The following is a 27,502-nucleotide window of genomic DNA, read 5'->3' as shown; positions in this document are numbered from 1 at the left end:
GAAATAAAAAATACACTGGTGATGGTTCTTGGGAATGTGTGTAACCCAACATCTAGGTTAAAATCAAAGTCAATTGCATAAGCATGGAATCAGGCAAATAATAGTCCATACAAGAAACAGAAGGTGGATTTAATTGAGCTACAAGCTGCACACTGAGCAGATCTGTGCTCAAAAGACAACCAGAATGACAAAAGGATCTGGAAAACCGTGTTTCATTAAGTATGGTTTAAGTGAACTGAAGATATTGCACCTGGAAGACAGAAGACTTGGGTTGGTGTGACAAACACTGTAGAAGTCTATCATGTAAAAGAGGAATTCAAAGCAGTTTGTGTGAAGCTGATTTTTGCTCAACGTAAGGAATAAGTTTTTAACAAGTAGGGGATGTTCAAACGCGGAGCAAGCTGTTTTCCAGAGCTTCTTAGATTCTATGATTCCTTATTCATTTGAAAATTACAGAGATGGAAAAGATGGCTGAGGAAGATGACCCCAGAAAAAAAACACACCCCCACCGTGCTTGGTTTCAAAGCCCAAATCCCACAACATGGGGGATGCTTGCATGAGAAATCTGTCACTCAAGCACCAAATTGGTTGCCGCTATTTAAAGCCAAAATTCTGCTGGGATTTGGCCTTTTGTATTGCCCCCTACCTCTGGCTCAGTTTCCATCTTGGCATTGAGGAGCAGAAGGCACAGAAGGAATTATGGGGAGATGCCAAGAGGAAGGTGTCAGAGACCACAGTCACAGAATTGCTCAGATCTGTTTCATGAAAATACCGGTATGGGGCCAGTGAGGAGACAGAGCACACTTTCTTTCCTGCTTGGAGTCTTTGCTTGCTTGTTTTTTTTTTTTCTCCCTCTCTCCCTCTTCCCCTGTCTCCCTTCCTTCCACTAGCCAGGAGGAGACCTGGCACAGGGGGTAGGGGCAGGGAGTGATAATTTCAGGTCAAGAGTTTGGCACCACATTGGTTAGGCGAGCTGGAGAAGGAATGAGACAGTGAGCCTTCATAGGTTGGGAAAACTGAAACAAACAAAACAACGTGGGAATTGTGTCCCTGGGGACTGTGTCCCGGTGATTGTCTCAGGGAGCAGGGCCTTGACAAGGATGCAGCAGAGCATTTTACAGGTATTCCCCTAAAGTATCCCCCTGAAGCCTCATGGTTGGCCTTTCAGAGCAGACACTTACTTGCTCTACTTTACGCCGAACATGGCCAGGTAGAATTGCCATGGCCCCCTTGCTTGAAATCCCTACAACTGCTTTGGCATCAAACCCCACTTGCTTCCCTCTTCTTGCTCCCTTCTCTCTGCCCTTGGCCAAAAGTGACCTGTGGCTTCACAAAGCAATCTTTTCTTTCCTATACCCCATCAGCTCCGCGTTCTCTCCCACTCACCTGCAGAAGCCCTCACCACCCTCAGAGATCCGTGTACAAGGGCCATGCCTGCAGCCTAGCCCATAAGAACTTTGTCGACACTTCAAGATTTTTCTCTCCATGTCCCCTCTCGAGTAATGTCCACATCTGCACTATTCACCCCGGGACAGAAAAGTCAGAAATCTTGCAGACCTCTCCCTGAAAGTCCTGTTTCTCCTTGGAACAGGAGAGAGCTTTCAAACGTGGCTTCCTGAGTTTTCCAATTTGCTGGTGGGTGGATCTGGAGTGGGCATCCCGTTTGCACATCTGGCAGGGGAGCTTTCCAGATTTTCCTCATGACTCAGGATCAGTTTCTGACTGCTAGGCGGGGCAAAGGCTCCTGAAGTTTCTTCGAGGCACCTCCCCCTGTGAGCAGAGCTTGGTACAGCCCAAATAGTTTTCAGGTTAAGAAAGCCTGAATCTTTGTTCAGCCGCACTCACTGAACAGACTTTGGAGGGGTTACCTGGCTAAGAGTGGCAGCGGCGGCAGCTGCAGCAAGGCTCCTGGGATAACTCAGGTGAGTAGAGAGGGCATTTGCAGCCTTATCCTGGAATTTTATTTGCTGGATAACTTGGAGGCTAGAAGACGTGAAAAAACTTGAACTTTATAGTTAATCAAACTCTGTAGCTATAAGTTTCTGATGTGTCCGAATCCAATATGTGTGCAGAATAGTTTGAAAACTTCAAAATGAATGGAATGATTTTTGATTGGGGGATTGTGTTTGTCTGGCAATGAGATTTTTTTCTGGTGATATCGATCAGTTGTGTGTTGGTTTTTGGTTTTTTTTTTGTGTGTGTGTGTGTGTGTGTGTGTGTGTGTTGCCTTCCATGACCCAAAATACCTGATAAGGAAGAACAAACCTGGAAAGGAGGCATGGAGGGAGAAACCAGGCTGACGGGACTTCCTTCTAGCTTCTGCTGACCCACAGCTGTGGGCAAATTATTGAAATGCAGGCATAATTTTGGATCTACTATGTACAAAAGGTCTTTAAAAGCCCTGGAAGTGGGATGTACAGGCTGCGCACTCTTGCACGAGAGGAAATGGCAGCTGAGGCTGTCCTTTCCACGCAGCTGGGGGTCCTCCTGCCCTGCTGACAGGTATATCTTGGATCTTTCATTATTAGCCCCTGGCCAGCCTGCTTTGATTCTTCTCCAATTTTTGCTCTAGCTTAAACTTTGATTTGCAGTCGGGGCTCTGTCCCCTTCTTCCCCACTACACTGCCACTCACGAGTTTCAGGGGCTTACGTGGGCTACTTGGCCAGAGTGGGCTGAGTGGGGCGAGGGGCGGGGGCAGAAAAATGTTCACGGTATTGCAATTGAAAATTAGTTCTGAGGATTTGGAGCTTGAAGTTTGGTGAGAATCATATAGGAAAATGAAACAAATCCTAACATCCTGACAGGCACCTCCTCCCACTTCAGGATAAAGCATCACGGTTTGTATGAATGTTCTATTGGAATATGGCTAAGGTCTCATTTACTAATCTTTGTTGTGAAATTAAGGATATTTTACAGTGTGGAGGAATTTAAAAAAAAGATTCTTCTAGTGGGTGCGTGGGTGGGAGACTGCTAATTAACTCTTTCATTCCTCTGGCAGTTTGTGTGCATATGCACGTGTCCACTTGTGAATACTTGGAATTTAAATACTGTTCTTTATTTATCCTTACTGAGTCCCTAGAAAGCCAGGGAAAAAGTCAAAACACTTGCTGTCGTCAGGAATAGGTCAAAAAAAAAAAAAGTCTTTCCATGTTCTTGGGTGTTTTCAGTTCCTAAATTAAAAGCAGAAAAAAGTCCCTTTGTGACCCCAAAACAGTGTTTCTTTGATTAGCCTTGATTTGAAATCATCTCATCTTCTGACAGCTTGCAATTCAAACACAAAACTCCTAGTGCATTCTTGTGGAGAAGAAGACAATGAGAATTCTCAAAAGCAAGAGGTCTGAGTTTTAGCGCCAGCTCTGTCACTAACTATGTGTGTGTAACCTTGGGCCCGTGCTTTCACCTTCCTGTGAGAGTGAGGAGTGGGGTGTTGTGATTTCTAAGAGTCCTTCCAGCCTATAACATTCTATAAAAATTGGAATTAGATTCTCGCAAAGCTGTAAAATTAGCATTAGAGGATGGGTTTATTAATCCAAGAGGGGAAAAAACGGGTAGTGGGGCAAGCCAGCCAAAAAGGAGAGGTGGAAGAGAGGGAGGGTATCGAATAGCAGAGGGGACATTTTATATCGGTCTTTTAAATGTCAGTGAGTGTCATAGTTAAGGCAGGTGATTTTTTTAAAAAAAAATTATTGGAGTTCAATTTACCAACATATAGCATAACACCCAGTGCTCATCCTGCCAAGTGCCCCCCTCAGTAAGGCAGGTGATTAAATCTCATTTTCCGCTAAGACAGAAGAGAGATTTAATTTGCTAAAAATTAATGCTTTCTAATACTGCCACTGTACATGCTTTCTAATACTGCCACTGTACATCTTATCTTCAACAGTTAAAGGTATGTTTGCAAGCTTAATTTCATTAGATCCCCCCAACATGGTTCTCTGAAGTATACAGGACAGCCATCATATTTCCACTGTGCTTATGGGGAAACTGAGGGACAGAGCTGTTACTGACACTAAATGGTGGTATTTGGGACTTGATCCTGGATCTGCTAACTACTTGTGCTCTTTTTATGATTCTGAATTGTTTTGTATTCTTTGATAAAGTTCTTCAACAATGGAATTAAAAGAAATTGTGCACTGTTGTTTTTCTTCTTTGAATTTTTTTGAACTTCTCTCTGGATGGAGTAGATATGTCCGAGATAAGGCCAGATCAGAGGACTTTTATGGTCCCGTTCAGACCTCAGGATATCTGGCCAACAATTGGAATCTGGTCAGTTATATGTTCCCTGGTAGATGCGTGTGCATTCATATGGTCTATGACTCTGCCTGTGTAGACATGGACAGCACTATTCACTGGGTCACGTGCCTGTCACACTTGTGCAGGGGCCATGCTAATCTGCTTTGTATCGTCCCAATTTTAATGTATGTGCTGCGGAAGTGAGCACCCTGTGTAACACGGATGCTGAGTTACTCTTACTTCTCCCTCTCCACACCACCCCACAGGTTCACATGAGGCTAGAGTGGCCCCTACTTCATGCTTGGGCAGAATCCGATCCTTTACATTCAGTTTGCTCCACAAACTCCTAATTGCTATTACCTCCTATTTTGCTTCAAGTGCAGCACAAGGAGGAACCAAGGGCGGGGCTGGGGGAGGTGTGGGGGAGAAACCAGCCAGGGACAACACCTCAGGCACCATGCTCTCCCCGCCCCAACTTTAAGTGCCAGTCCTTTCTCTCCCACTCACCCCCCAGGGCAAAAGCAGTTTGTAAACTGCAGACTGAATTTCCTCTATCAGAGAACAGTTCTCTTTAAGAAACTGAGGCAGATTTCATGTTTTAGAGCAAAATCTGGTTTCTACATTAAGGCTGACCCACAGGTGAAGAACAAGTGATTTCTTTCGTAAGCTTTTGCCCAGCTCCCCATGATTTCCAGTTCAGTGAGTAACAAAAGCTCCAACCACCAACTGAAGCCTTATAGTCTACCTGGCAGGCTCCCTCTACTTCTGGCCATTTCCAACTTTACCCCCCTCTGGACCCATCCCTCCCGCTTGCCTGCATCCACACAGCCTTCTTCAGACTTTATCTCTAAGGCAGTGGGTCCTAATTGAAATAGTACTGCTTGAGGCCGTTGTCTCAATGCAAACCTCCCCCCACTCTGTTTCACCCAACCACCCATGATAGGACCCTCAGGACACAGCGGAGAGGAGGGCCTCATTTTAGATGTGCTCATTCCCTTTGTTAGCCAGAGGCACTCTTTGGTTGATTCCCAAAGCCCTAGCTTTGATTCTGTTTACAGACTTTTCTCAATACCCGGTCTTTAAACTAACCCTCTTGTCTTCACAGTTGGGTGCAGTAAGATAGCCAAGAAGGAGCATTCGCTTCTCCACTCTCCTAGGCTCTAGCAGGGCAAGTTGTTTATGACAAACCCAACTAACAAATTTCTGGGTTTCCAGAATTTTTTTTTTAGACTTAACTCATGAACCCGCAGATGTGAAGGGTTCCAATTCTCTTGTGATCATCAGACCGTGGAAATAAAGAACCTTTTCAATATCCACCATGGCAATAAATCCTAGGCAGAATGCCTCAAAGTTAGGCATCATGTTTGCTTTGGAGGGTTTTCCTCATTTTAGCTTAAAAAAAAAATCCCTTCCTTAAAAAGGCAGTGACCAAAAGAAGCAGTGTAGTGTGAGGGGATGCTGCACACTACATCTGACATTACACAAATCCGGGTTTGCATCAGTTTTGCCAGTTTCTAGCCACCTCTTCTTCGAGTTGCCATTTCTGCAGATACAAAAGAAAGGACACCGATAATACCTAAGGAACGCAGCTGCCACGAAGAGATTGTGAACCGAAATGTGCTTTTCTCTTTTTCTCTTTTCTTTCTTTAAGATTAGTTATTTATTTATTCATGACACACACACACACACACACACACACACACAGAGGCAGAGACACAGGCAGAGGGAGAAGCAGGCTCCATGCAGGGAGCCTGACGTGGGACTCGATCCCGGGTCTCCAGGATCACGCCCTGAGCTGCAGGCGGCGCTAAACCACTGAGCCACCGGGGCTGCCCCGAAATGGGCTTTTCAAATGAGAAATTGCCATACAAACATGAATTGTCTACTTAGGACATTCTTTTGTTCCACAGAAATATCCTGAACGACGGATGCGTGCCCCGCTCTGTGCCAGGCAGTGAGAACACTTAACGATGTGTATCTTGCAATTACAGAGCCCCTTCTACTTATTCAAAGTACTTTACACTAACTGCCTCATTAGGTACAGGCACAGCTTAAGGAGGGCAGGATAGATAACCCCACTCCCCTGATGAGAAAATTGACTCACAAAGGAACCAAGATCTCAGCAAATGGAACACAGTTCCCCTGTTACCTGCATTCCCAGAAATGGGGCTCAATTCTGCTCTGTAAGTCCGAGATGAGACTGCAATTTTATTCTAATGAAAGCCTGTCAAATTTCAGGCTGATAGCCTGCTATTCCATATTTACCGTGTGCCCCCAAAATGCAAGTGCCCTCATCCAGAAAGCTTGCCCTGTACATATCAGCTCGATATTCAGCTCGATATTCTGCCTTGATATTCTGCCCTGTACGTATCAGCTCGATATTCTGCCTCTGAAAGAGTCTACTGGGATCATACTGGTTTTCAAATCAGACCCAATTTTCTTTTCAATTGATGCAGCTTCTGTCTGTAGACAGGCCCTCCTTATATAACAGGGATTCCTTTTGCAGACTCCCGCCTGACTCGCCATTTGACTGAGTAGCAAGGGAGACATGGGGCAGAGGGCCTTCCCAAGAACAGGAAATACCCATTTATCCAAAATGTTCAAGGACTAGTAGGTTCTGGCAAACTAAATACCCTAATTGCCCCAGACTGTCCCCCATTTACAATCCCCAGCTTCTGGCAGTCCACCAAACTTTCTAGGGAAAGCTAGAGGCACAGTAGTGTTTGTTATAAGTTAGAGCATACGTGAAAATTAGGGCCTATTTGTAACAGGCTCCAGAAAAGAGACTGGGCATACATTCAGATTGGCTCTGATGCTGCTTAATGGAAAATTATTACTGATACCTCTCATGACTTCAAATACAATGAGATACATTTTTAATATTCAAAATATGTGAACAGAATTAAATCTGATGACTAAAGGCATTTTGGTATTTTGCAGTGTCCCGTAACCTTCAATTTGAAAAACGATTGTCAATAAATAAAGCCATATATATATATACATATATATAATATATATATATAAAACTTATAGTTCTTTTCAGCTTCTTATTCCTTGGATTCAGAGAAACGGCAAGTTTGTTTTTATATATTGTAGTTTCCAAATAACATTGAATTCGATTATTTTTATGGTTTGCAAATAGGAAGACTTTTTAATATTTTTTTTATTTTTAATTTTTTGGAAGACTTCTTTATCAGTAAGTCACTTCAATGTAATACTGAAAGGATATGAAGTAAGACAGAAGAGTGGTCTGATTATTATTTCACTTCTTGTAAAATAGTGGCTCCTTCTTTATTAACTGGAATTTGAGCTGTGTTACCTAAACAGGCACTCTTTAAAGTGCTAATTAGTTTTTTTTCAAACTTTGCCCACTTTTCAGCACATACTGTGACCTTAGTCAGATTTTCCTGTTCCCACCTGCATGTAACAATGAAATATAGACACAGTTATCTGTAAACTATTTTTTTGAAATATGTAAATTTCACAACCTTCTGCTTACTAACAATCGAGTGTCAAGAGAGAATCATTAAAATCATTATGAGGGATCCCTGGGTGGCGCAGCGGTTTAGCGCCTGCCTTTGGCCCAGGGCGCGATCCTGGAGACCCGGGATCGAATCCCACGTCAGGCTCCCGGTGCATGGAGCCTGCTTCTCCCTCTGCCTGTGTCTCTGCCTCTCTCTCTCTCACTGTGTGCCTATCATAAATAAATAAAAATTAAAAAAATTAAAAAAAATTTTCTTTAAAAAAAAATAAAAAAATAAAATCATTATGAATCTATCTTTGTGAATTAAGCAAAGGCATTGAGAACCCTATTATCACCCCAAAACTATTTAAAATCAAAGTTGCCTTTCAAATTATCCTTATAAAAACCAGTTGTTAGGGACATCTGAGTGTGGGGCACTCAGATAGATCATTGCCTGAAGAGCTCTATATTAATTCTCTATTTAGCCATTGCAAATTTTTTTTTAAAGAAAAGAAAGCAACAATGTAATGTATTGCCATGGGATAAGAATCTATAGTCCATCAAATTAGTGTAATTGAATTTCAGAGTCTGCCTTTTAAAGCGGGCAAATGATTGCATGTTAGACTTTGAAGAAGAAAGACACATACAATCTTTCTATCTTTCCTTGTCTTTGGAGGCCATCTGCTGAGCTCTGTTGCTTGCATTAGCCTTCCTGGCCAGTAATTAAAAAAAAAAAAAGCAAAGCTCTTTAAATGATACAAGGGAAGGAATTGTGTAAAAAGGCTCCTTAGAAGTGAAAGGCTTCTCCTTTCAAGCACAAAGTGTGTGGCCCTTCAGGCACCAACTTCTGAATATAGTAAAACGATTTTTCTCTTTTATCTTTGAATTTCGAATTTTGATTGTCCTTTGCCTGAAACTCCTCTCTGTCAATGTAAATGGAAGATTGCCCTTTAAGTGACAGTGACTCAGATTTACCGAGCAATCTTAACATTTGTTATCTATTTTTCAATAATATTGTTAAGGCCCATATTGCCCCATTTGGCAGAGGAGGAAACTGAGGCCCCAAAATGTGTTAGGCACCTAGCCAAAGCCCCATGCTAAACTAATTATTTGCAGAGCCTGGACCCTACTTTCCCTGAAAATCTTCACTTTTCTTTTTTTATTTAAAAATTTTTTTAAAATTATTTATTCATGAGAAACACGGAGAGAGGCAGAGACACAGGCAGAGGGAGAAGCAGGACACCCTGAGCCGAAGGCAGACACTCAACCAGTGAGCCACCCATGTGTCCCTTCACTTTTCTTTTAAAGCCAAGCTCCAAGTGCCTAGCTCCAGGAATAAGTCACTGGAGCTAGACATTAGCTAATGTCTAATTTCAGGTCATCTTCAAAAGACTTAAGGTCTTCTTCCTTCAGTGACCACAAATTTTCTCATTCTCAACATAGTTTGGCATTATGGGTCCTCCTCTGAAGCTCTTCAAAAACCAGAAGTACCAGGAACTGAAGCAGGAATGCATCAAAGATGGCAGACTTTTCTGTGACCCAACCTTTCTGCCTGAGAATGATTCACTTTTCTATAACCGACTGCTTCCCGGGAAGGTGGTGTGGAAACGTCCCCAGGTAACTTTGTTGTTTGTTTGTTTTCTACTTTCTGTCTCCCTCTCCATCTCTTTCATCGTAACTCTGCCTGGTCCACTGTGTCTCTTGCACCACCTACTACGGGTAAAGCAATTCAGGAGACAGCTTTAAAATGGCAAGTTTTATGGATCTGTGCTTCTGACTCTAGCTTGAGGAATCTTGAATTTCAGTCATATTGGGTCAGATAGCAATTTTAAAAGAACAGCAACAAAAAGAAATGCCAGGCATGTTTTCTTTTGGAAGCGTATTTGAGTAAATGGGGTACCTCGAAAAGCAATTATACTCTTGCCTCTTTTTGAGTTACCTATCATAGCAACCTCAAGATAATCTGAGACCAGTGAGGATGAAAACTCCTTATGTGACCAGCATAAATGAAATGAACTCTACAATGACAAGATGGGAGTTTGCACTGGGGAGGGAGACTGCTTTGCTGCTCTTTGCATACCATCACCTGGATCCCCTCACTGTTAGCCAAGTGGGATCTAAGTAAAATGTAGCTCTTTCACTACCTATTAATAGCCATTATGGTTCTCTGGAACAGCTATAGATTGTGTCTCTAAAGCAAGTCTCAGGACCTCTTCGCAAGCCTTGTGTGAGTAGGAGCTCAATGTATAGAATGATAGGATGATGGAATCTGAAGAATAAATGGCAACCTCTCCCTCTCTAATGGGTGTAACTGGAAGAAGGATTTTATACCTGATCTCCTTCCCAAAGTGGGTGACCAGGGACAAAGACCACAGAGGGCTGTTATGAAATGCACATCCTTAGGGGCACCTGGGTGGCTCAGTCAGTTAAGTGTCTGCCTTCGGCTCAAGTTATGATCCCGGGGTTCTGGGATCCAATCCCATGTCCTAGGGCTCTCTACTCAGCAGGGAGTCTCCCTCTCCCTCTGCCTGCTTGTGCTCTCTCTCCCTCTCTACTAAATAAATAAAATCTAAAAACAATTTTTTTTTAAAAAAAGAAGTACACATTCTTGGACCCTCACAATATCCTGAAGGCCTTCTGATCTCATGTATTGATGTATCTTTTTGTGCACTCTTATCAACCACTTCCTTCAGCAACTGGAGGTTTGCTTTCTTCAGTGAACAAGCTTTTTAGTTGCAATTTCCACAGTTTACACTCCTAAATGAACTTCTCTCAAGAGCCTCTTCAGTTGATGTAGGTTGCCACCAGGTGGTGCCAAGATACATTGGTCACTTGAAGGCTCTTGTTTTTCCCATGTGACTCAAAGGACATGTCTCAGTGTTTGCCCACAAAATATGATAGCCATTGAGAGTATGAGACTTGGAGAAGTTCTCTCCATCGGAAGGAAGATTACACTCCTGACTTTCCGTGCCTCCAGTTGTTGACATCCCTGCAGATCACTGACCTGCAATAAAAATCTGGGAAACATGAGCAGAATTCACTAGCCACTAATTCGGTATGCAAAGAGGTAAGTTTTGTTTTGTTTTGTTTTGTTTTTTTGCAGAAATGCATGGGGAAAATAGAAATACGTTGTTTGAATGCCACTCTCATGAATGGATGATGAAAATGAGGGGCATCACTCTTTTTTGATGCCTGGATCTGAAGGAAAAGACTGGATGGGGCAGAAATAGCTGAAAAGGAGACAGGAAATTGAGGAAGGTTTTCTGGGGGTTGGGGGGAATAGCTTTTTAAAATAGGACAGACTTGAAAGTATTTCTAGGCCAAGGAATAAACAGTAAAGAAGAAGAGGTTGAAGACACAGAAGAGAGAAGGAATGATTGATGAGGGAGAGGTCCTGGAGGAGATAGGAGGAGACCCAATGGGCCGCAAAATCGCAAGCTACACGAATCCATTTCCCAGATGTGAACCAAGCTGACAATGCTTCCTGTACTGGCCGGTCTTTAAGCATGTGCTCCCCACTCTGTCTTGGCTCAACCCTCTGTCCTTTGCCTTCTTCTTCCAAATTCTGTAGACTCAATCCTACATGGATAAGCAAGGAAGGAAAAAGACTTAATAACCATGGCAAAAGTCCATCTTGCCTCTGAAGTGAGCAATACTCCTTCTAGGGTGAGGGGATGTCAGAAAGAAAGGGTGAATTGGGATGGGTGGGAAAAGAAATCAGCACTTATGTCATGCCTACTCTGGTCCTAGAGGCTGTGTTTGGAGTTTTCTAAACATTTCATCTTCATTTGCCATGGCTTGGCAAGGTAGGTATCTTATACATTTCTCTGATGTGATTCTTTTTTTCTGGTTTGAAAAATAAAGGTAAATATTACTACGTCCATTTTATTGATGATGAAACTGCGTCTCAGAGAGAAGGTAAGAATTTACTCGGGGGTCAGACTGCTGACACCCCAGGATTTGAATCCAGGTTTAACTCCAAAGCCCATGTTGGTTTTCATGCTGCCATGCTTCTGTTTCAAGGAGACAGAGTTATTTGTGTGTCTTCGTTTGCTAAAATTAATAAGTTTCCCACCAGTCAGCTCTCACATTCCTCCTCCCTGGGTTGATGCTGTATGTCCATGAACTGATCCATATTCTCCCTTTTGAGAGCATACTGTGAGCCTAGTGTTAAGCCCAAAGGGAGGGTCTTGAGAAGCATTTATTGAGAGCCTATTCTGTGCGGTTTGTAGACACAGCCTGGGGTGAGGCACTCCCATTGTATCTGGAGAGATGGATATGGAGCTATCAAAGAGTTAAATAATAAATTAATGCCTGATATAAGAAATGCTGTTTTCAGGCACACAGACAGTAAATCCTGGAGGGGTTTGAAGAACGGGCAGATCAGCATAGATTGGAGTGGCTGGGGAAGGGGCCTCTTGTGGAAAGTGAGGGAAAAACAAGGTTCTGGACCACCATCTGAGTCTCAAAAAGCTGTGGATTCCTTTCCAGCCAGAATGGAGGCCAAGCCTGTGGTCAACAACCACGTCAAAGTTCTCTGGCCTCCCATCAGGAAAGCCGAGAGACAGCCCTGGGCCTCTCTGAATTGGCTCAGGAAGACCAGATGGGTCGTTGGCCTCACCCACTTCATTGGCAAAGTTGAGAGCCTGGTTTGCAGGGAAGCTTGCAGACATCTTGTCCCTTGGCATGCCACACTGCTTCATCCCCAACCAGGACTATTTTCTGAAGTCTCTAAGATGGAGGAAGCGTGATTAGCCTAATAGTTTCTGTTTCTTTTCTTTCCTGTGTTCAAAAGGCTTTATAAGCCTCCATGCCTGTAAACCCCACTGCTAGTTGAACCAAATGACTTCAGCCAAGCCCCCAGTATTCTCAGGCAGGACTGAATTTCCCCTTCTTCCCAATTGCTACCTCCTTTCTGTGTCCTAGGGAGCCACTTTAGATAGAACGGGATTTGGGGAATGTTTTGTAGTTATTCAGGGCCAGCTCATATGCCCATACCCTCCAGAAAAAAATCCTTCTCCTAAACTCCTCCACTGGTCCAATGGCCCCAGCTGTTGTCCTAGCTTCCTGGGCACACGAATATATTGCTCAAGATGTGTACTCCTAAACTTCCCTGCCCTCCTGGAGCTTCAACATATATAGTCTTAGTAAATTCTAAGTTATACCAATTTACACTGACTTACAGTGTAAGGCTTCAGGTGAAATTTTTAGGCTAAAATCTGGCTGCCAAATTCCCACAAAAATCCCTTTTCTTGCTTTCTCCAGCCCCTCTCCCCTCCTACCCGTCTCTGGCTTTTTTCCTGAGTGACTCATACCCAGCTACAGCAGTGTCTTAGAGTCAGACACATCTAATCCCTAACTAAAGTGCAACAAGCCCTCATGGGGATCTGCACAGCCAGCTGTGGGGAAAGCAAGGGCACCTGCACAAGATCTTCTGTCAGCTCTGGTCGAGTTTTGAGTTCGGTTTCTACTCACCATTACCCTTGCCCAGGTCCTTCCACGAGGAATATCCACCCCAGGAGCCATTTCACTACACTGGGTGGGAGGAGGGTGATGAGGGTCTGGATGAAAGGCAAAGTGGTAGGAATGGAGGGAAAATTTGATGAAGGGAGACATTAGAAGCAGAATGCACAGGCCTCTGTGACAGATTGCCTGGGAGGAAACAGTAAAGGAGAAACACTTTTTTCTCTGTGATGATAGCAGTTTCCAGCTACCCACTGAATGTGGAACCTCTGTACAATAGTTTTGGCCTAGACTGGTCATAAATTTCTCATCCTCCCCAGAGATCATGACCCCAAACTAATTAGGCCTAATGTTTGCCACTGGTGACACAGTCGAAGAGAGTTAAATGGGCTCATCCTGTTTATCTCCATTTGTCCTGTTTCTTTTAAAGTGTGCCTTCTACCAGCTTTATCACAGCACAATTTATATACCCTAAAATCCACCTGTTGTAAGAGTACAATGCAATGATTTTTAGTGAACTCACAAAGCTGCAAAAACTTCATTACGGTCCAGTTGTAGAACAGTCACATCATCCCGTAAGACCTTTTGTGCCCATTTGCAGTGAGTAAACACTGCCTCCCTGCATCACAGGCACTCACTAATCTACTTCAAGTTTCTATCTAGCTTCACCCAGCTCTAGACATTTTACTTGGAACAGAAGAGTAAAAGTAACTGGTTTCTTTTGCTTAGCATAGTGTTTTCAAGGGTCAATCATTTGGCAGCATGTAATCAGTTTGCCCCTCCTGTGGCTGAACAGTATTCCATTACATGGATATGTAAATTCTTCCCAATAAAGCAGTTTGAGATTTATACCTGGAGTCTTCTATCTGAAGTCTAAAGGTTCAAATCAGAAGACAACTCTGTAGTTACTGGTTGCCTACACTGGAAGTGGAAGTTTGGCTTAAGGCCTTAAATCTCAGGCTTCATATTGAGTTTTCCTTGGAGAGGTTAGTTTACTGATGACAAACTCTTCATGCAAAAGCGAAATTCCCCAATAGGTAAAGTGAACTCCTTGAGATAGGCTGGTCCAACATGGGTCTCTGAGCCCAGCTCCACCTACGAATGCCCTGCCTGGAGATGGTTCAATTTTCTAAGGCTGCTGGTTTTCTCAGCATCCTTTCATTTTACTGTGGTTTTTGAGGTTTACCTGGGACCTCAGTGTGTATTGCCTGCAAATTTCACATGTGTAAAAATTGCAAAAGATACAGATGTGGTAGTTGTAAAGGGAGTCACATAGAATGACATGTGTGGGGCTTCAAGGCTTGTAATCATATGTCTCCTTCCCCCTCAATCTTTCAGAGGTCTCTATGAAGGGAGATGAGGTGAGAACATTGGGAAGGACTCTCAGTGCTCAGCAAAGAGAACATATTTCCTAGAGAAGCTGTTTTGCTTGTAGAAGGCTATGGCTTGGGGATGGGGATATGCAGGGACCATTCCTGGCTTTACTCTTGGTGTCCAACTTCCTAGTTGTGTGTGTTTCCCCCTAAGAAATCATTTTGCCTTGACAAACAGCCCAGTTCAAGGATCACAGCAACTGTGCCAACACAGCTGGGAGCCATTAGGGGCCCAGCATCTCCCCTCCCTCTCAAGCCACCCAAATATGTGAATATGTGAGCTGTGACCTCTCTCCAACTCCATTCCTTACCAGTCCAGCAGAGCTAAGGCTGAAACATCCCATCTGCACTCTTCATCTCAGCTCTGAGTAACAGAAAAATTTCTCCTGCCTTACTTCTCCAACACGAAAACACCCCATTATCCACAACCAGGGAAGAAGTCAATGAATGGCCATTTCATTATTTTCAAATGTGACACCCAAAAGTCCATTTGGCCACTAGATCCACACTGGCTTGTTACCCTTTACCCTTTCTCCCTTCTGAGCTTTCTAGTCTCTGACTTCCTTCAAGAGGTAGAGGATGTGGCATAATAAAGATTTTCCCCCTAGTTTCACGTCAAGGTACTGACACACATAAGAGATTGATTCACATTCAGTGGATTAAAGTCAGGAGTTGAAAGACTATTGGTGGTATTTAGCCTGGAACCAAAAGCTACGCTATAACTTATAACTATAACTTTTTGGCAAGTCTTCCAGAAGGATGAAGAGCTTTTGCCTAAAAGGGATAAGCAGAGAGACATGAAGCACTGGAATGGATAACTGACAGAGGTGGTTGCAGTTCTGTTTCTGAAGAGCTGCACAACATTGCCCTTTGTGTGGTGGCCATCGATTAAAATAAAGGCACAGTGGTGGACTAGCTGAGGTCTTGAGTGTTCTTTCCTAACTATATGTACTTCTGAAGAACCTAAAACTCCAATCCTCAGTCTCCTGCTAACTTAGCCGCATGCTAAGGGGGGAGTTTCTGCCCTTCCCTGAGCCTGTTTTTTCCTTTGTGATAGATGGGTTTAGTAAACAGTCCCCTTAATTTCCTTCAGCTTTGACAACCTATGGCCTGTTAATTTTTCATGCTTTAAAACCTATTGTTAAATGGCCATCCATCATGTATTAAGAAAACAGGCATGGGTCAGTTTACAAAGGGAAATAGAAAATAAGGAACTCTTTTGGCCCAAATTTATATGCTTTCACAATGACATACAGCTACACACACACACACACACACACACACACACACACACACACAAATGACCACATTCAGCTTAGATCTACAGGAGAATAATTGCTCAGTTTCTCAATTTGAGTTTTGTTTACTGGTATTCACTTGTTTATGTGACCCTTTAGGTCTTGAGTAAAACCTGTCATGCCAAAAGTGTTGGCTGAGCCTGGATCCCTGCTATGAAATGAGAGCCTCATGGAAATCCAAGACACTGTAATGTAATGCCAACCACTAATAACTTTACATAAAACCAGCAAACAATTTGCCTTAGTAATCTAAAAGCACACTTTTCCATACATCCATGTTCACTTTATTATTTTTCCATGCTAGGCAACTATTATTTGCATCATCAAAACCCAAGAAGTCATTGTAGACCTTTATGTCTCGCTCCCAATAAAATGGTGACACCTGACCCACAAAGGAAAAGCTGTGTTTAGTTTCATCTTAAAAAGGCCAAAGAAACAATTATAAGAGAAAGAATATCAGGGACTAATTTACCCAACACACCTGCTCTATGTTGAGTAAGTGGAAAAACAGGCAACTCTCAACCCATAAAAATATATTAAGATAGAAGTCTTCTTCTAAGACCAAAAAAGTAATGATGCGACACTAGGTATGCATCTAAAAAAAAAAGAGAAAAGACCAGAAAATCCAAAACTGAAAACCCACCTAACCCTCTCCTTTTGGCAGAGGGATGCCCAATTAATCTTCAGTTTGGATTTGTCCCTGCCTAGAATGCTTATTCCTTTCCAGAGCTATTTTGGCTTTTAAAGAATATAGGGAATGTTTCATTCTGTAGACCAGACCCTTCATCAAGGAGAATTATGTCCATTAAAAAAAGAGGTTTGAGAACCAGAAAAATATAGCTGTCTCTATTTAATAAATTTTAAAAGGATATATGTCTAGATTTTCTTTCCATTTAAGACTAGGATTTATTTCTGCTGGGTAAGCAGAATGTCAAGGTACCGGCCAACAGCCTCTTCCACGAAGCTTTCTCCAGCTACTCAAGACTTCATTGGTATTTCCTGCCTTTGAACTCTGCAAGTGCTGATTCTCTGAGTCACACAATCATGTCTTCAATTATGTGATGTTATGTATGCGGCTCTGCCTTTGTCCACCCCTGTCTCTCTACCCATTATGCCTCCATATTTCTCCCTTGTCCAACTGCCTAACGCTAGTCACCACTAAGGCTTCAACTCCAGTATTACTACTGCTATTCAATTTATCCTATCTATCACCAAGGAGATTTTGGGGATCCTTCCTCTAGACACCTATCATACTTGGAAAATTACTCCAGTGTGCCCTCAGACATTTTGTCGTCATTATATTATTTGTGTCTCATTAATGGCACAGCTGTTGACATGTTGAGGGAAGAAACACACATATGCCCCAAACAAATGCTACCCTCACTCTGTCTGCTTCCCTCAGAATATCCTCTGTGGGGAAAAAAAAAAGAGTGTGTTGAAGTGCTCCTGTGAGTAGTCTATTACCACCTGCTATTAGTATTGCTGCCATCTTATATTCATCCAAAGATGTGGAAAAATCTAGTTGCCATGGAGACTGCCATTGCCTTTGCTTTATGTTGGGAAGGGGCTTTCTGTACAAGGTCTCCAAACTCATTTTCCCAGGGAGGGAGAAGCATTCATCTCCATAGGGCCTTGTCTTTTGAAATGCAATTACCCTTCCAGGCCCAGGTGCTTCAGAAAATCTCCTCATGACCAATAGGACCAGAAAGAAATGTGCTAATCTCTAGTTCTCTTCAAAAGCTCACTGAGTGAAAACTCTTCCAAACTGCAATGCTAGCTCTAAGGGGCCCCAGTAGCATATCTCGACCTGTCCCATTACATCCTCTTCTCCCGTTTGTCCTGCCACTTCCCCACATAATCCTTTCCCTGTGGCCAGATGTATTTGTATTTTCACCCACAGACTGCCTCCCGCCCCAGACCTTCCCTTTATCCGACTTATGGAAGTTCTAGTCACTATCTTCGACCCCACCTCTTCTGTAAAGTCTGCCCTGCCTACCTCAGCTCACACTGACTCTCAGGAAACACTTTCCACACCCTGAGAACCAATTATTGTATCCACAGGACATCTGTGATGACCCCCACCTGATCGTGGGCAACATCAGCAACCACCAGCTGATCCAAGGGAGACTGGGGCACAAGCCAATGGTCTCTGCATTTTCCTGTTTGGCTGTTCAGGAGTCTCACTGGACAAAGGTATCTCCTTCTCTTGTGAAACCTCACTCAGTTTCTGCTTTCTTGTCTTTCTTAGTAATTTTGGGAAAAGCCAGGTCGTAATTTTTTTAGATTTTTAAATTCCTGAATCATGAGAATCTTCTACAAATTAGGAGCATTTTTACAAATACAGAAGGTTGAAAGAATTTTACAGTGAACACCTATATACTCACCTAGATTCTTACCATTAACATTTTACTCTATTGGCTTTGTCACACATTAGTTGTGTGATTAATTTTCTCATTTGCAGCACTTTGACTTATTAGCTCTGCATACTTGTGTTCTCTGTACCGATTGGGGTATAGAGCCAGCAGGGGCCAGGAAGTCACAGATATGAATAACAGAAAAGACATGAAATGTAGAAATAGTTCCTTGAAAAGGTCCTAATAAATTATTGAGTACAAAAATTCCTTTGGCATTTAGGTAGAGTTCAAGGCAAAGAAGTGTTGACTTAATTTGACTTGATTTTTCTTCAGAAAAATAATTTTAGAAGATTAATGTGTAATTGCATATAAAAAGGACAGTTTCCTCAACATAATTTTGTTCAAGGTGTGAGTAAAACCTATGTAGAATCTACGTGAAACCTCTAGGATGGACCTTTAAAAACTGAAAGTACAAGGGTCTTGTATTTTCAGTGATTTTATCTTTTAAAATGCCTTACTTAGGTGGTTAAACATGCAAGCATGAATATGTTTGTGTAGATGGTTTCTCATGATCGAGTTTATAGTTTACCTGTGGGAAATAATTTAATCCCTAACTGGCTTCCCCCAGTCACCCTGTGTGTATTCAGGGCAGGCATGGTAATATTATCCTCAGCAAAATTGAACTAGGGAAGCAAAAATGCCCAACCTAAGACTTCCCCACCTAGACCCAAACCAGATATATTTGGTGTGCTTCCTGTTGCCTTATAGATTTGCCAAAAGTCAACCGCCACTCAGTATTTGGATATGGTCTGGTGAAAAACAGTTGTATGAATGTTCTTATATTTCCAGACAATTCCCAACCATAAGGAACAGGAATGGGACCCTCGAAAACTCGATAAATATGCTGGGATATTTCGCTTCCGTTTCTGGCATTTTGGAGAATGGACTGAGGTAGTGATTGATGATTTGCTGCCCACCATCAATGGAGATCTGGTTTTCTCCTTCTCCACCTCCATGAATGAGTTTTGGAATGCTCTACTGGAAAAAGCTTATGCAAAGTAAGGAGGGGGGTTGACCAGTCAGTGGTCAGGGTACACAAGGGAGGGAAGGCTACCTTTGTCCTGGGGAGCTCATTCTTTCCCAGCTGGGCCCCTTAGTTTAAATTGGGTAGGTTATCAGTCAGATCCAAGGCATTGCTTTGGGCATGGAAATGGCTTCAGAAATCCTGGATGATAGAGAAATTAGCTCTTCTTGTTCCCATTAAAAACCTTCCCTGCTCCTAGGTAGCCCTTCCTGCTTCTCATCTGCAGATCACATGGCATTATGGCCTCACATTTTCTCCTTCCCTAATATTCCCGTGGAGAAGGAAACTTATTCATAGACTGTCCTTGTTCAACATAACCTAAGCCTAGAAATCTCTGACTATAATCTCAAAATAAGATATTTTCATTTCATACCTGGAAGAAAAGTCAGCTGGTAAAGTCTGGCTGGGTGGGGACTGTTCTAATTCTTGGGAACAAGATGTCCTTGACCTGGAAAAATCATGTTACCAAGATAACCTTGCATATTTGCCCCCAGACTGCTGGGTTGTTATGAAGCCCTCGATGGTTTGACCACCACTGATATCATTGTGGACTTCACTGGCACATTGGCCGAAACCATTGACATGCAGAAGGGAAGATACACCGAGCTGGTTGAGGAGAAGTACAAGCTGTTCGGGGAGCTATACAAAACATTTACCAAAGGAGGACTGATCTGTTGCTCCATTGAGGTTTGTGGTCACCGAAAACAACCACTCTTTGCTCACACTACAAAATTAGTAGGAAATGTCCCCCTTATCCCCAGAGACTCGGGAAAAGGCATTATGGGACTCAGAAAACTGACGTATTGAGTCCTGGATCAGAGGCCCCAGAGCTCTGTACCTTTTCATCCTTTTGTACCAACCACCCTGCTGGGGGCCGATGCAATTTGTGAGCTGGTGTCAATAGCCTCTGCCAAATAATTCCTCCTGCCTCTGCCCCTGGATGTGGAGGGTATAGCTGCTTGCTCATACACTGAGCCAGCCCCACCAAAATGTTCCAGTTGTTCATATCAGTGTACTACTGTGGATAGTTTCAAGCTGAATTGTTTGAATTCTTATATGAAGCTCTTTATTTCCTTTCTTTCACTTGCTTTGTGTCAAGTAAGGTTTCTGGATAAAATTTCTATCTGCTTAGGGATAGGACTAGCTTCCACCACACTGGGGTAAAACAATCAAGGAAAAGGTTGGGTCTCCCAGGTCTTGTGGTCTTACATATCTTTCTTTGCTTTCAGTCTCCCAATCAGGAGGAACAAGAAGTGGAAACTGACTGGGGTCTTCTGAAGGGCCATACTTACACCTTGACTGATATTCGCAAGATCCGTCTTGGAGAAAGATTGCTGGAAGTCTTCAGTACTGAGAAGCTCTACATGGTTCGCCTGAGGAACCCCTTAGGACGACAGGAATGGAGCGGCCCCTGGAGCGAAATGTGAGTGACATTTCACTCGGACTGCCACATCTCCAAAGCCCTGTAGTTCTCAAACACATTCCTCCAGACTGTAAGTGGGCTGTCAATGTTTAGTGACATCTGTGGGCTCTGGGACCCAGCCAGAGGTGAAATAAAGTGGGCCCAATCCTCATGTCTTGTGGTTCTTTGGTGTCCTGCTTACAGGAAGTCAATGGTAAACCTAACGGCTTATCCTTTCATTCGTTTGCCTTCAGTTCTGAGGAGTGGCAGCAGCTGACTGTGGCAGACCGCAAGAACCTGGGGCTTGTTATGTCTGATGATGGAGAGTTCTGGTGAGGATGGGGTCTTCTGCACTCAGGGCATTGGGGCTCCTGGGTGGAACTACGGTGGTAGGTATTCAGTACCATCTTCATTTTCCTCCTGCCCTCCTCCCATACAAGGATGAGCCTGGAGGACTTTTGCCGCAACTTTCATGAACTGAATGTCTGCCGCAATGTGAACAACCCTATCTTTGGCCGCAAGGAGCTGGAATCGGTGGTGGGATGCTGGACGGTGGATGATGATCCCCTGATGAACCGGTCGGGAGGCTGCTATAACAATCGTGATACCTTCCTGCAGAATCCGCAGGTTAGATTCAATTTGTTTTTTTTTTATTTGCCTCCAACTTCTCAAGGCAATAGGAACTCAGGTCCCACCTTACAGTATTTCTTTGACCTCAGGTTTTCTTTTTTTTAGTTTAATATAGTTTTTATTGAGATATAGTTGACATATGACATTGTATTAGTTTTAGATATACACAGAGATACACCTGCCAGCTGTCTGGGATCTCTTCTCCTAGATTCTAGATTCTAATAATGCCAACTTCATGCTTCTATTCCTCCAGCTGTAGGGTTAGTAGCTTCCTAAACTCAGGAAGCTATGTTAACTCAGTGTACCCTTTTGCCCTTAAATACTTAAATGTCTGTTTAACAAATTACTTTTATTAGACCTCAGTTTTTCAATTTGTGTAATATTCAGCAACCAACGTGCCTAGGGATTGGCTCTGACGCTGCAAGTCACGGCAGACTGTATCTCTTTGCAGAGAAGTATGTTGGCAGTAGTACTCAATCACAGCTATCTCCTCTGGTTGTCTCTCCCCTGGTGCCACATCTCTTGGTGTGGCTCTTTGCAATTGTCCCTCATTGGACAGAAAGAATCTGCTCCCAGACACCCTCTTGATTCTTTTTCATTTCTTGGCTGATCAACTGTTCTCTGGGGTGCACATTTACAATATGTATCTTCTTTCTCATGCAGTAAATCTTCTGAATGCCATCATCATGCTTCCCTTTTCTCACCCAGACTCAGGTCATTTTGCCCAGGATTTAAAGCACTACCCTGTCAGTGACCTCATCCCATCCATCTTCCATTACAATGTGATTCCACATGATACGTGATGGGTCAAGCCCAGGCATGCCCCAAAGGAAAAAATCCAGGCATCCAAAGCCTGAATCTATAATTATCTTGACATACTGATGAGGTAACCCACAGGACACAAGAATTCTGACTGTATTGCCACCTTACATAGGTGTGTCTTTTCTTTCCATGGGCTCCTTGGCCAGGTATTTTGAAGGACACTAAGACTAGTAGGATGATTTATTTAATGCATACATTTCCCCCCATTCTTTCCATCTTAATTGTCTTTAAAGAAAGGAAGGGGAGTTACTGGGTGGCTCAGTGGTTGAGCATCCGCCTTCGGCTCAGGGCGTGATCCCGGAATTCTGGGATCGAGTCTCGCATCAGGGAGCCTGATTCTCTCTCTGCCTATGTCTCTGCCTCTTTTTCTGTGTCCCTCATAAATGAATAAGCAAAATCTGAAAGAAAGAAAGACAGAAGAAGAAAGAAAGAAAAGACTCCCATTGCGCCACCTCATCCCCACATACAAACCTGTAAATGTTTCAAATATCAGGCACATCTACCAAGCTAGGGAAACGGGCTTTTGGCTTCACTCTTAACTGTCTGCGTAAGATTGATCATTACGGGCCTTGTGAACCTATGGTTCTGAATTTATTTTCTGCTTCTTGCTAAAGGGAGGGAGAGGAAAAAGCAGAGAGAGAGAGAGAGAGAGAGCGAACAATCAGATGCCTTTTAGTTTTACTTTCCAACAGCACCATGACTCCCTCAGATGATGTTTCAAAGTCTCAAGCACAAGTCTGCAGCTTCCCTGAAGAGGTGGTAGTGAAGTATCAGTTCTCTGAGGAAGTGCCAGCCCCTCTGGGCTGGCTATAAGAGACTAGCAGAGGGTGATGCTATAGTGTCAGTTTAAGTCAAACAAAAGGGCCTTTTCCCTTTATAGATTCTGGAATTTTTCTGCATGCAGCTTTTAAGAGCAAAGGATTTAATATAAAATAAACCCAAGATCTTACCAAGATGTATACCCTCTTTGGCATCAAAGACCTAGGCATGAAGTTGTCTCTCAATCCATGCTAAATGCTATAGGGAGAAGCAATATATGATCTACACTTAGTAGTCCATGAATCATCCGAGGCCTCATCCATTGTCAGGTCAGTGGCAAGACCCAGAAAATAATCTATTTTTCTTCCCTGAAATCTGAGCTGGCTCATCTGAAACAGAAGTGCTAACTAAGCTCCTTGGTGGCCTTTTTTCCCTTAGTACATCTTCACTGTGCCTGAGGATGGGCACAAGGTCATTATGTCACTGCAGCAAAAGGACCTGCGTACTTACCGCCGCATGGGAAGACCTGACAATTACATCATTGGATTTGAGCTCTTCAAGGTAAGAATGGGTCTCTGGCACAGAGAGAAGAATAGCAAATAGGATCACAGGATGGCCTAGGATTCTGGGGATGACGATAGATCCCAGGATAAAGAAAGCCGAGGACCTAGGATCTCCTAACACAAACTGTGATTTGAGCAGAATGCAGCATTTCATCCTGTCTCATTTTCAGGTGGAGATGAACCGCAGATTCCGCCTCCACCATCTCTACATCCAGGAGCGTGCAGGGACTTCCACCTATATTGACACTCGCACTGTGTTTCTGAGCAAGTACCTGAAGAAAGGCAACTACGTGCTTGTCCCGACCATGTTCCAGCATGGCCGCACCAGCGAGTTTCTCCTGAGGATCTTCTCTGAAGTGCCCGTCCAGCTCAGGTTCAGCTCCCTGGGCCAGCCCTGCAGATTCCTAGTCTCTGCTTTGCCTCCACTTTTAACCCCCTTGGCCCAGCTCCTCCTCTGCAGATGTGCAAAAGGACAACCAGTTTGAGTCAGACTTTCCTGAAATGATGGTGGTAGCAATATTTCTCAAAATGGTTATGTTCCTAACCATGAAAAATTCCCCAGTAGAGGTCTGAGCTTCAGAGCTCTGAGCTGCCACTTATCTAACCTAAGCCTTTCCATTTATACCTATCTTCCATTCTGTCTGGCGGACCGTATTTTTCTCTTAAACAGCTGGCACTCCTCACTGCTCCTCTATTATGTTCCAAGTGCTGGGTCACCAAAGCTACCTTTTCACCCCAGCCCAGCTTCACTCTTAACTGTCTGTTTCTGATCTTTATCTCCTGGTACTTAATGCCAGGGAAAAGCAAAACAGACTCATAAAATACAAGCCATGTCTGAGAAGGAATAGGCTAGGTCACTCAGCATTTCATGCTTTTCAGCAGCAGTGTCTGTTTTGGCAGGCCTATCCTCTCATCAGAGGGCATCCATCATCAGCGGCATGTCTTCTTTTTGGTGTTTCAGGGAACTGACTCTGGACATGCCCAAGATGTCCTGCTGGAACCTGGCTCGTGGCTACCCGAAAGTAGTCACCCAGATAACTGTTCACAGCGTTGAGGGCCTGGAAAAGAAGTATGCCAATGAAAGTAAGAACTGCAGAGGTGTCTAGGAAAGCAAACTCCAGTTTCCTTTACTGCATGTATGGTTAGAAAAGGCAGTCACGAACAATTCTCTCCAGGGGTAGTTTCAGTCTCGGGAAGTCAGGATGGCTGTCAACCTGGAATGAGAACAGGTTGTAAACTTCTTCGGGCAAGGCCTATATGCTCTTCGTTTTTATAGAGGATGGAAAAGAAAGGGAATTGGGAACAAAGGTTTAAGGTCATTCTGGTACCCAGGTGTTAGGCTCAAAGTCCCAGTGAAATAGTTTCTCGACTATCTAGAAAGAGAACTGTAATCACTATGTTAAGAGCGGCTGTTGCTTTGTTCCAGCGGTAAATCCATATTTGGTCATCAAGTGTGGAAAGGAGGAAGTCCGTTCTCCCGTCCAAAAGAATACTGTTCATGCCATTTTTGACACCCAGGCGATTTTCTACAGAAGGACCACTGACATTCCTATTATAGTGCAGGTAAGCGTGTGAACAGGGACACCACCTGTCCCTCACCCTGGGATGGCTCTAATTCCATTTCAGATGCTAGCTTATCCCAAATGCCTCAGCTATCTAGGATAGAGAGCAGGGGTCATCCTGGTCTTTGGCTGTTTATTTTTACTCAAAGACACCTCCCACTAAGCACAGACACTGACTTCCTTATTAATTTCCATTGTAAATATCCTCTTCTCTGGAGGTCCCTTTCATTGTGGACGAAAGCCCACATGCTCACAGGTACACATGTTGACATGTACTATGAAATCCCATGAGGGGAAACATAGGCCAGTTCAGATAACCCTTATCCTGCTGGGTCAGGATGGACCATTATAGTTTGGCTGTTTCCCTGACTCAATGCTTCTGCCCAGCTGCCTTTACAAAGCCATCTCACAGCCTGAGGCTGATCTTGAGCCCTGCTGGCTTGCTTTTCACCTCTACTCTTTGAGGTATCTTCCTGTTAGCCAGAGACGTATTCAGGAAAGATAGTCTCCTGGTTTTATTTTTTGTTATTTTTTTTTAAGATTTTAAAAATTTATTTATTCATGAGAGACACAGAGAAAGAGGCAGAGACATAGGCAGAGGGAGAAGCAGGCTCCCCACCGGGAGCCCAATGTGGTACTCGATCTCAGGACCCTGGGATCATGACCTGAGCCAAGGGCAGACACTCAACCACTGAGCCACCCAGGTGCCCCAGTCTCCTGGTTTTAAAACAGACCTTTCTATGTACAGTGCTGGGTTCTAGATGCCACTGGGCAAAGTCTGGTCTCACAGAGGGTGTTTCATATTCGCTCTCTCGATTTGTCTTTCCAGGTGTGGAACAGCCGAAAATTCTGTGATCAGTTCCTGGGGCAGGTGACTCTGGATGCTGACCCCAGCGACTGCCGTGATCTGAAGTCTCTGTACCTGCGCAAGAAGGGTGGCCCAACTGCCAAAGTCAAGCAGGGCCACATCAGCTTCAAGGTTATTTCCAGCGATGATCTCACTGAGCTCTAAATCTCCAGCTCTAGGGAGTCCTGACAGAGCTTTCCATCCTTTATACTTTCTGTCAGATGCCAGGTCTTACCTAATTCATAATCTTTTGAAAGAAAGAAACTCACAGTAACTCACTTTTCCTTTCTTCTGAGAAATTCCCCATACCTCCCGATCCAAGTAGCATCAGTAGCTACATAACCTATATACCTCCAGCAGCTGGACAGGGGCAGGTGACAGTCCTATGTGGAGATCATACAGATGTTTGCCATCCAAAGATCGCTGGGGCTTCCGGGGGTGAGATTTCAGCAGGACAACAACAGCCTGGATACCCTACAGATGTCTTTGCTGCTTTCAGGTGCCCAGTGTTATCTCTCCTGTAGGGCATGTTAAGAAAGGAGGAGGGGTGACCAAGGCCAAGCTGGTCTAGCCTGACATCCCAGCTCCTGACTTAATACTACAGACTTCCCAGCAGCATTTTCACCAGCAGCTAGAGCCTGCTTCTAAGTCCCCAGCCTTTATCACCACCAATACCAGTGCCACCTCCAACCACCACCACTGATCACCACCACCATCACCACCTCCGGAAAGTGTAGTCCTGCCCTAACCCAAGTCACCCCCCACAGTAGGTTTCACCTTCATGTTGAGGAAGCTTCCTAGGTGCTTAATGACGAGCTGAGAGTTCAGTGAGGCCTAGACAGCAGGCAGGGCCTGAGCTCCAGCTCGGTGGAAGCCAGCTGTGTGCCGCAAGAGGGAAAAGTGGAAGAAGCTGCAGTGGGAGACAAAGCCTCGGTCCCCCACCCATCCACACACACCTACACTCACACACGCGCACATGGGCGCGCATGAACTACGGTTCGGGCAGTCAGTGGGCAAGAGGAAGGATGAATCAGTACCACACCCCCCCGAAAAGATGAGAAAAATCCACCCAGGCGTAGTCTAGCCAGTTTGGGGCCCCTGACTGCAATGTGAAATCTCCTGCTGCTGCTAGGTTTACAAACAAGCCCATTGTCCTGTGCCTCCTAATATCATTGGTACTGAAGACCCCATTTGGGGGCTTGAGATTTTGGGTCCCAGCCCCAGGCCCCTCAGCTTTTGCTCGGAGTTGGGTAGCTTCACTCCCTGGGGGCGTTTGTTTGCCCTCTTGTGTTTTCAGTATTTCTACAGAATTTCTCTAGAGTCAGTCATTCTAGAATATTCTTCCCTCCATCTCATCTATCAACAGTCTACCCCTCCTTCAAGGTCCAGCATAAATGCCACCTCCTCCATGAAGCCTTCCCTAAACCCTCCCAACCCCCCACCTCTGACAGTTATTTCAATGCTTCTGCAATGATGAAGATAAAACATAGTTGTAGTACTTAGTCTAGTCCAGCAAGCATTCATTTACAAATATATTTTGTAGGGTTTTTTTTTTAGCTCACTCATTTCCTACCATGTTTTTCAGTCTGTGTAACTTCTGCAGTGCCTTCACCACACTGCCTTACATAATCCAAACCACAATAAAGTT

At 43.9% G+C, this 27,502-nt stretch overlaps 1 protein-coding gene and 1 non-coding gene across 2 annotated transcripts; one reads left to right on the top strand and one right to left on the bottom strand.

The window, feature by feature from the left end:
- The first annotated feature begins 1,819 nt into the window (after nucleotides 1-1,819).
- CAPN6 (calpain 6) lies at nucleotides 1,820-27,502 on the top strand. The gene is made up of 13 exons (XM_055339086.1): nucleotides 1,820-1,922; nucleotides 9,141-9,314; nucleotides 17,893-18,024; nucleotides 19,035-19,243; nucleotides 19,764-19,956; nucleotides 20,499-20,692; nucleotides 20,926-21,003; nucleotides 21,112-21,298; nucleotides 23,321-23,443; nucleotides 23,616-23,818; nucleotides 24,407-24,528; nucleotides 24,872-25,008; nucleotides 25,837-27,502. Exons 2-13 carry the CDS (start codon nucleotides 9,150-9,152, stop codon nucleotides 26,017-26,019), a joined length of 1,926 nt encoding a protein of 641 aa, XP_055195061.1. The 5' UTR covers nucleotides 1,820-1,922; nucleotides 9,141-9,149; the 3' UTR covers nucleotides 26,020-27,502.
- LOC129518946 (U6 spliceosomal RNA) lies at nucleotides 4,334-4,442 on the bottom strand. The gene has a single exon (XR_008666283.1). It is a non-coding gene; the product is annotated as a U6 spliceosomal RNA (small nuclear RNA).

Source organism: Nyctereutes procyonoides, unplaced genomic scaffold, assembly GCF_905146905.1.
Source record: "Nyctereutes procyonoides isolate TBG_1078 unplaced genomic scaffold, NYPRO_anot_genome, whole genome shotgun sequence".
In the NCBI taxonomy this organism is placed as follows: domain Eukaryota; kingdom Metazoa; phylum Chordata; class Mammalia; order Carnivora; family Canidae; genus Nyctereutes; species Nyctereutes procyonoides.
The sequence above is the reverse complement of the archived record's forward strand: the minus strand, read 5'-3'. Positions and strand labels throughout refer to the sequence as shown.

Excerpts from the sequence above, each read along its gene's own strand:
- CAPN6 (XM_055339086.1), top strand. The coding sequence starts at position 9,150 with ATGGGTCCTCCTCTGAAGCTCTTCAAAAACCAGAAGTACCAGGAACTG. Across the intron at positions 9,315-17,892 it reads TGGTGTGGAAACGTCCCCAG|GACATCTGTGATGACCCCCA; the intron begins GTAACTTTGTTG and ends TTGTATCCACAG. Across the intron at positions 18,025-19,034 it reads AGGAGTCTCACTGGACAAAG|ACAATTCCCAACCATAAGGA; the intron begins GTATCTCCTTCT and ends TTATATTTCCAG.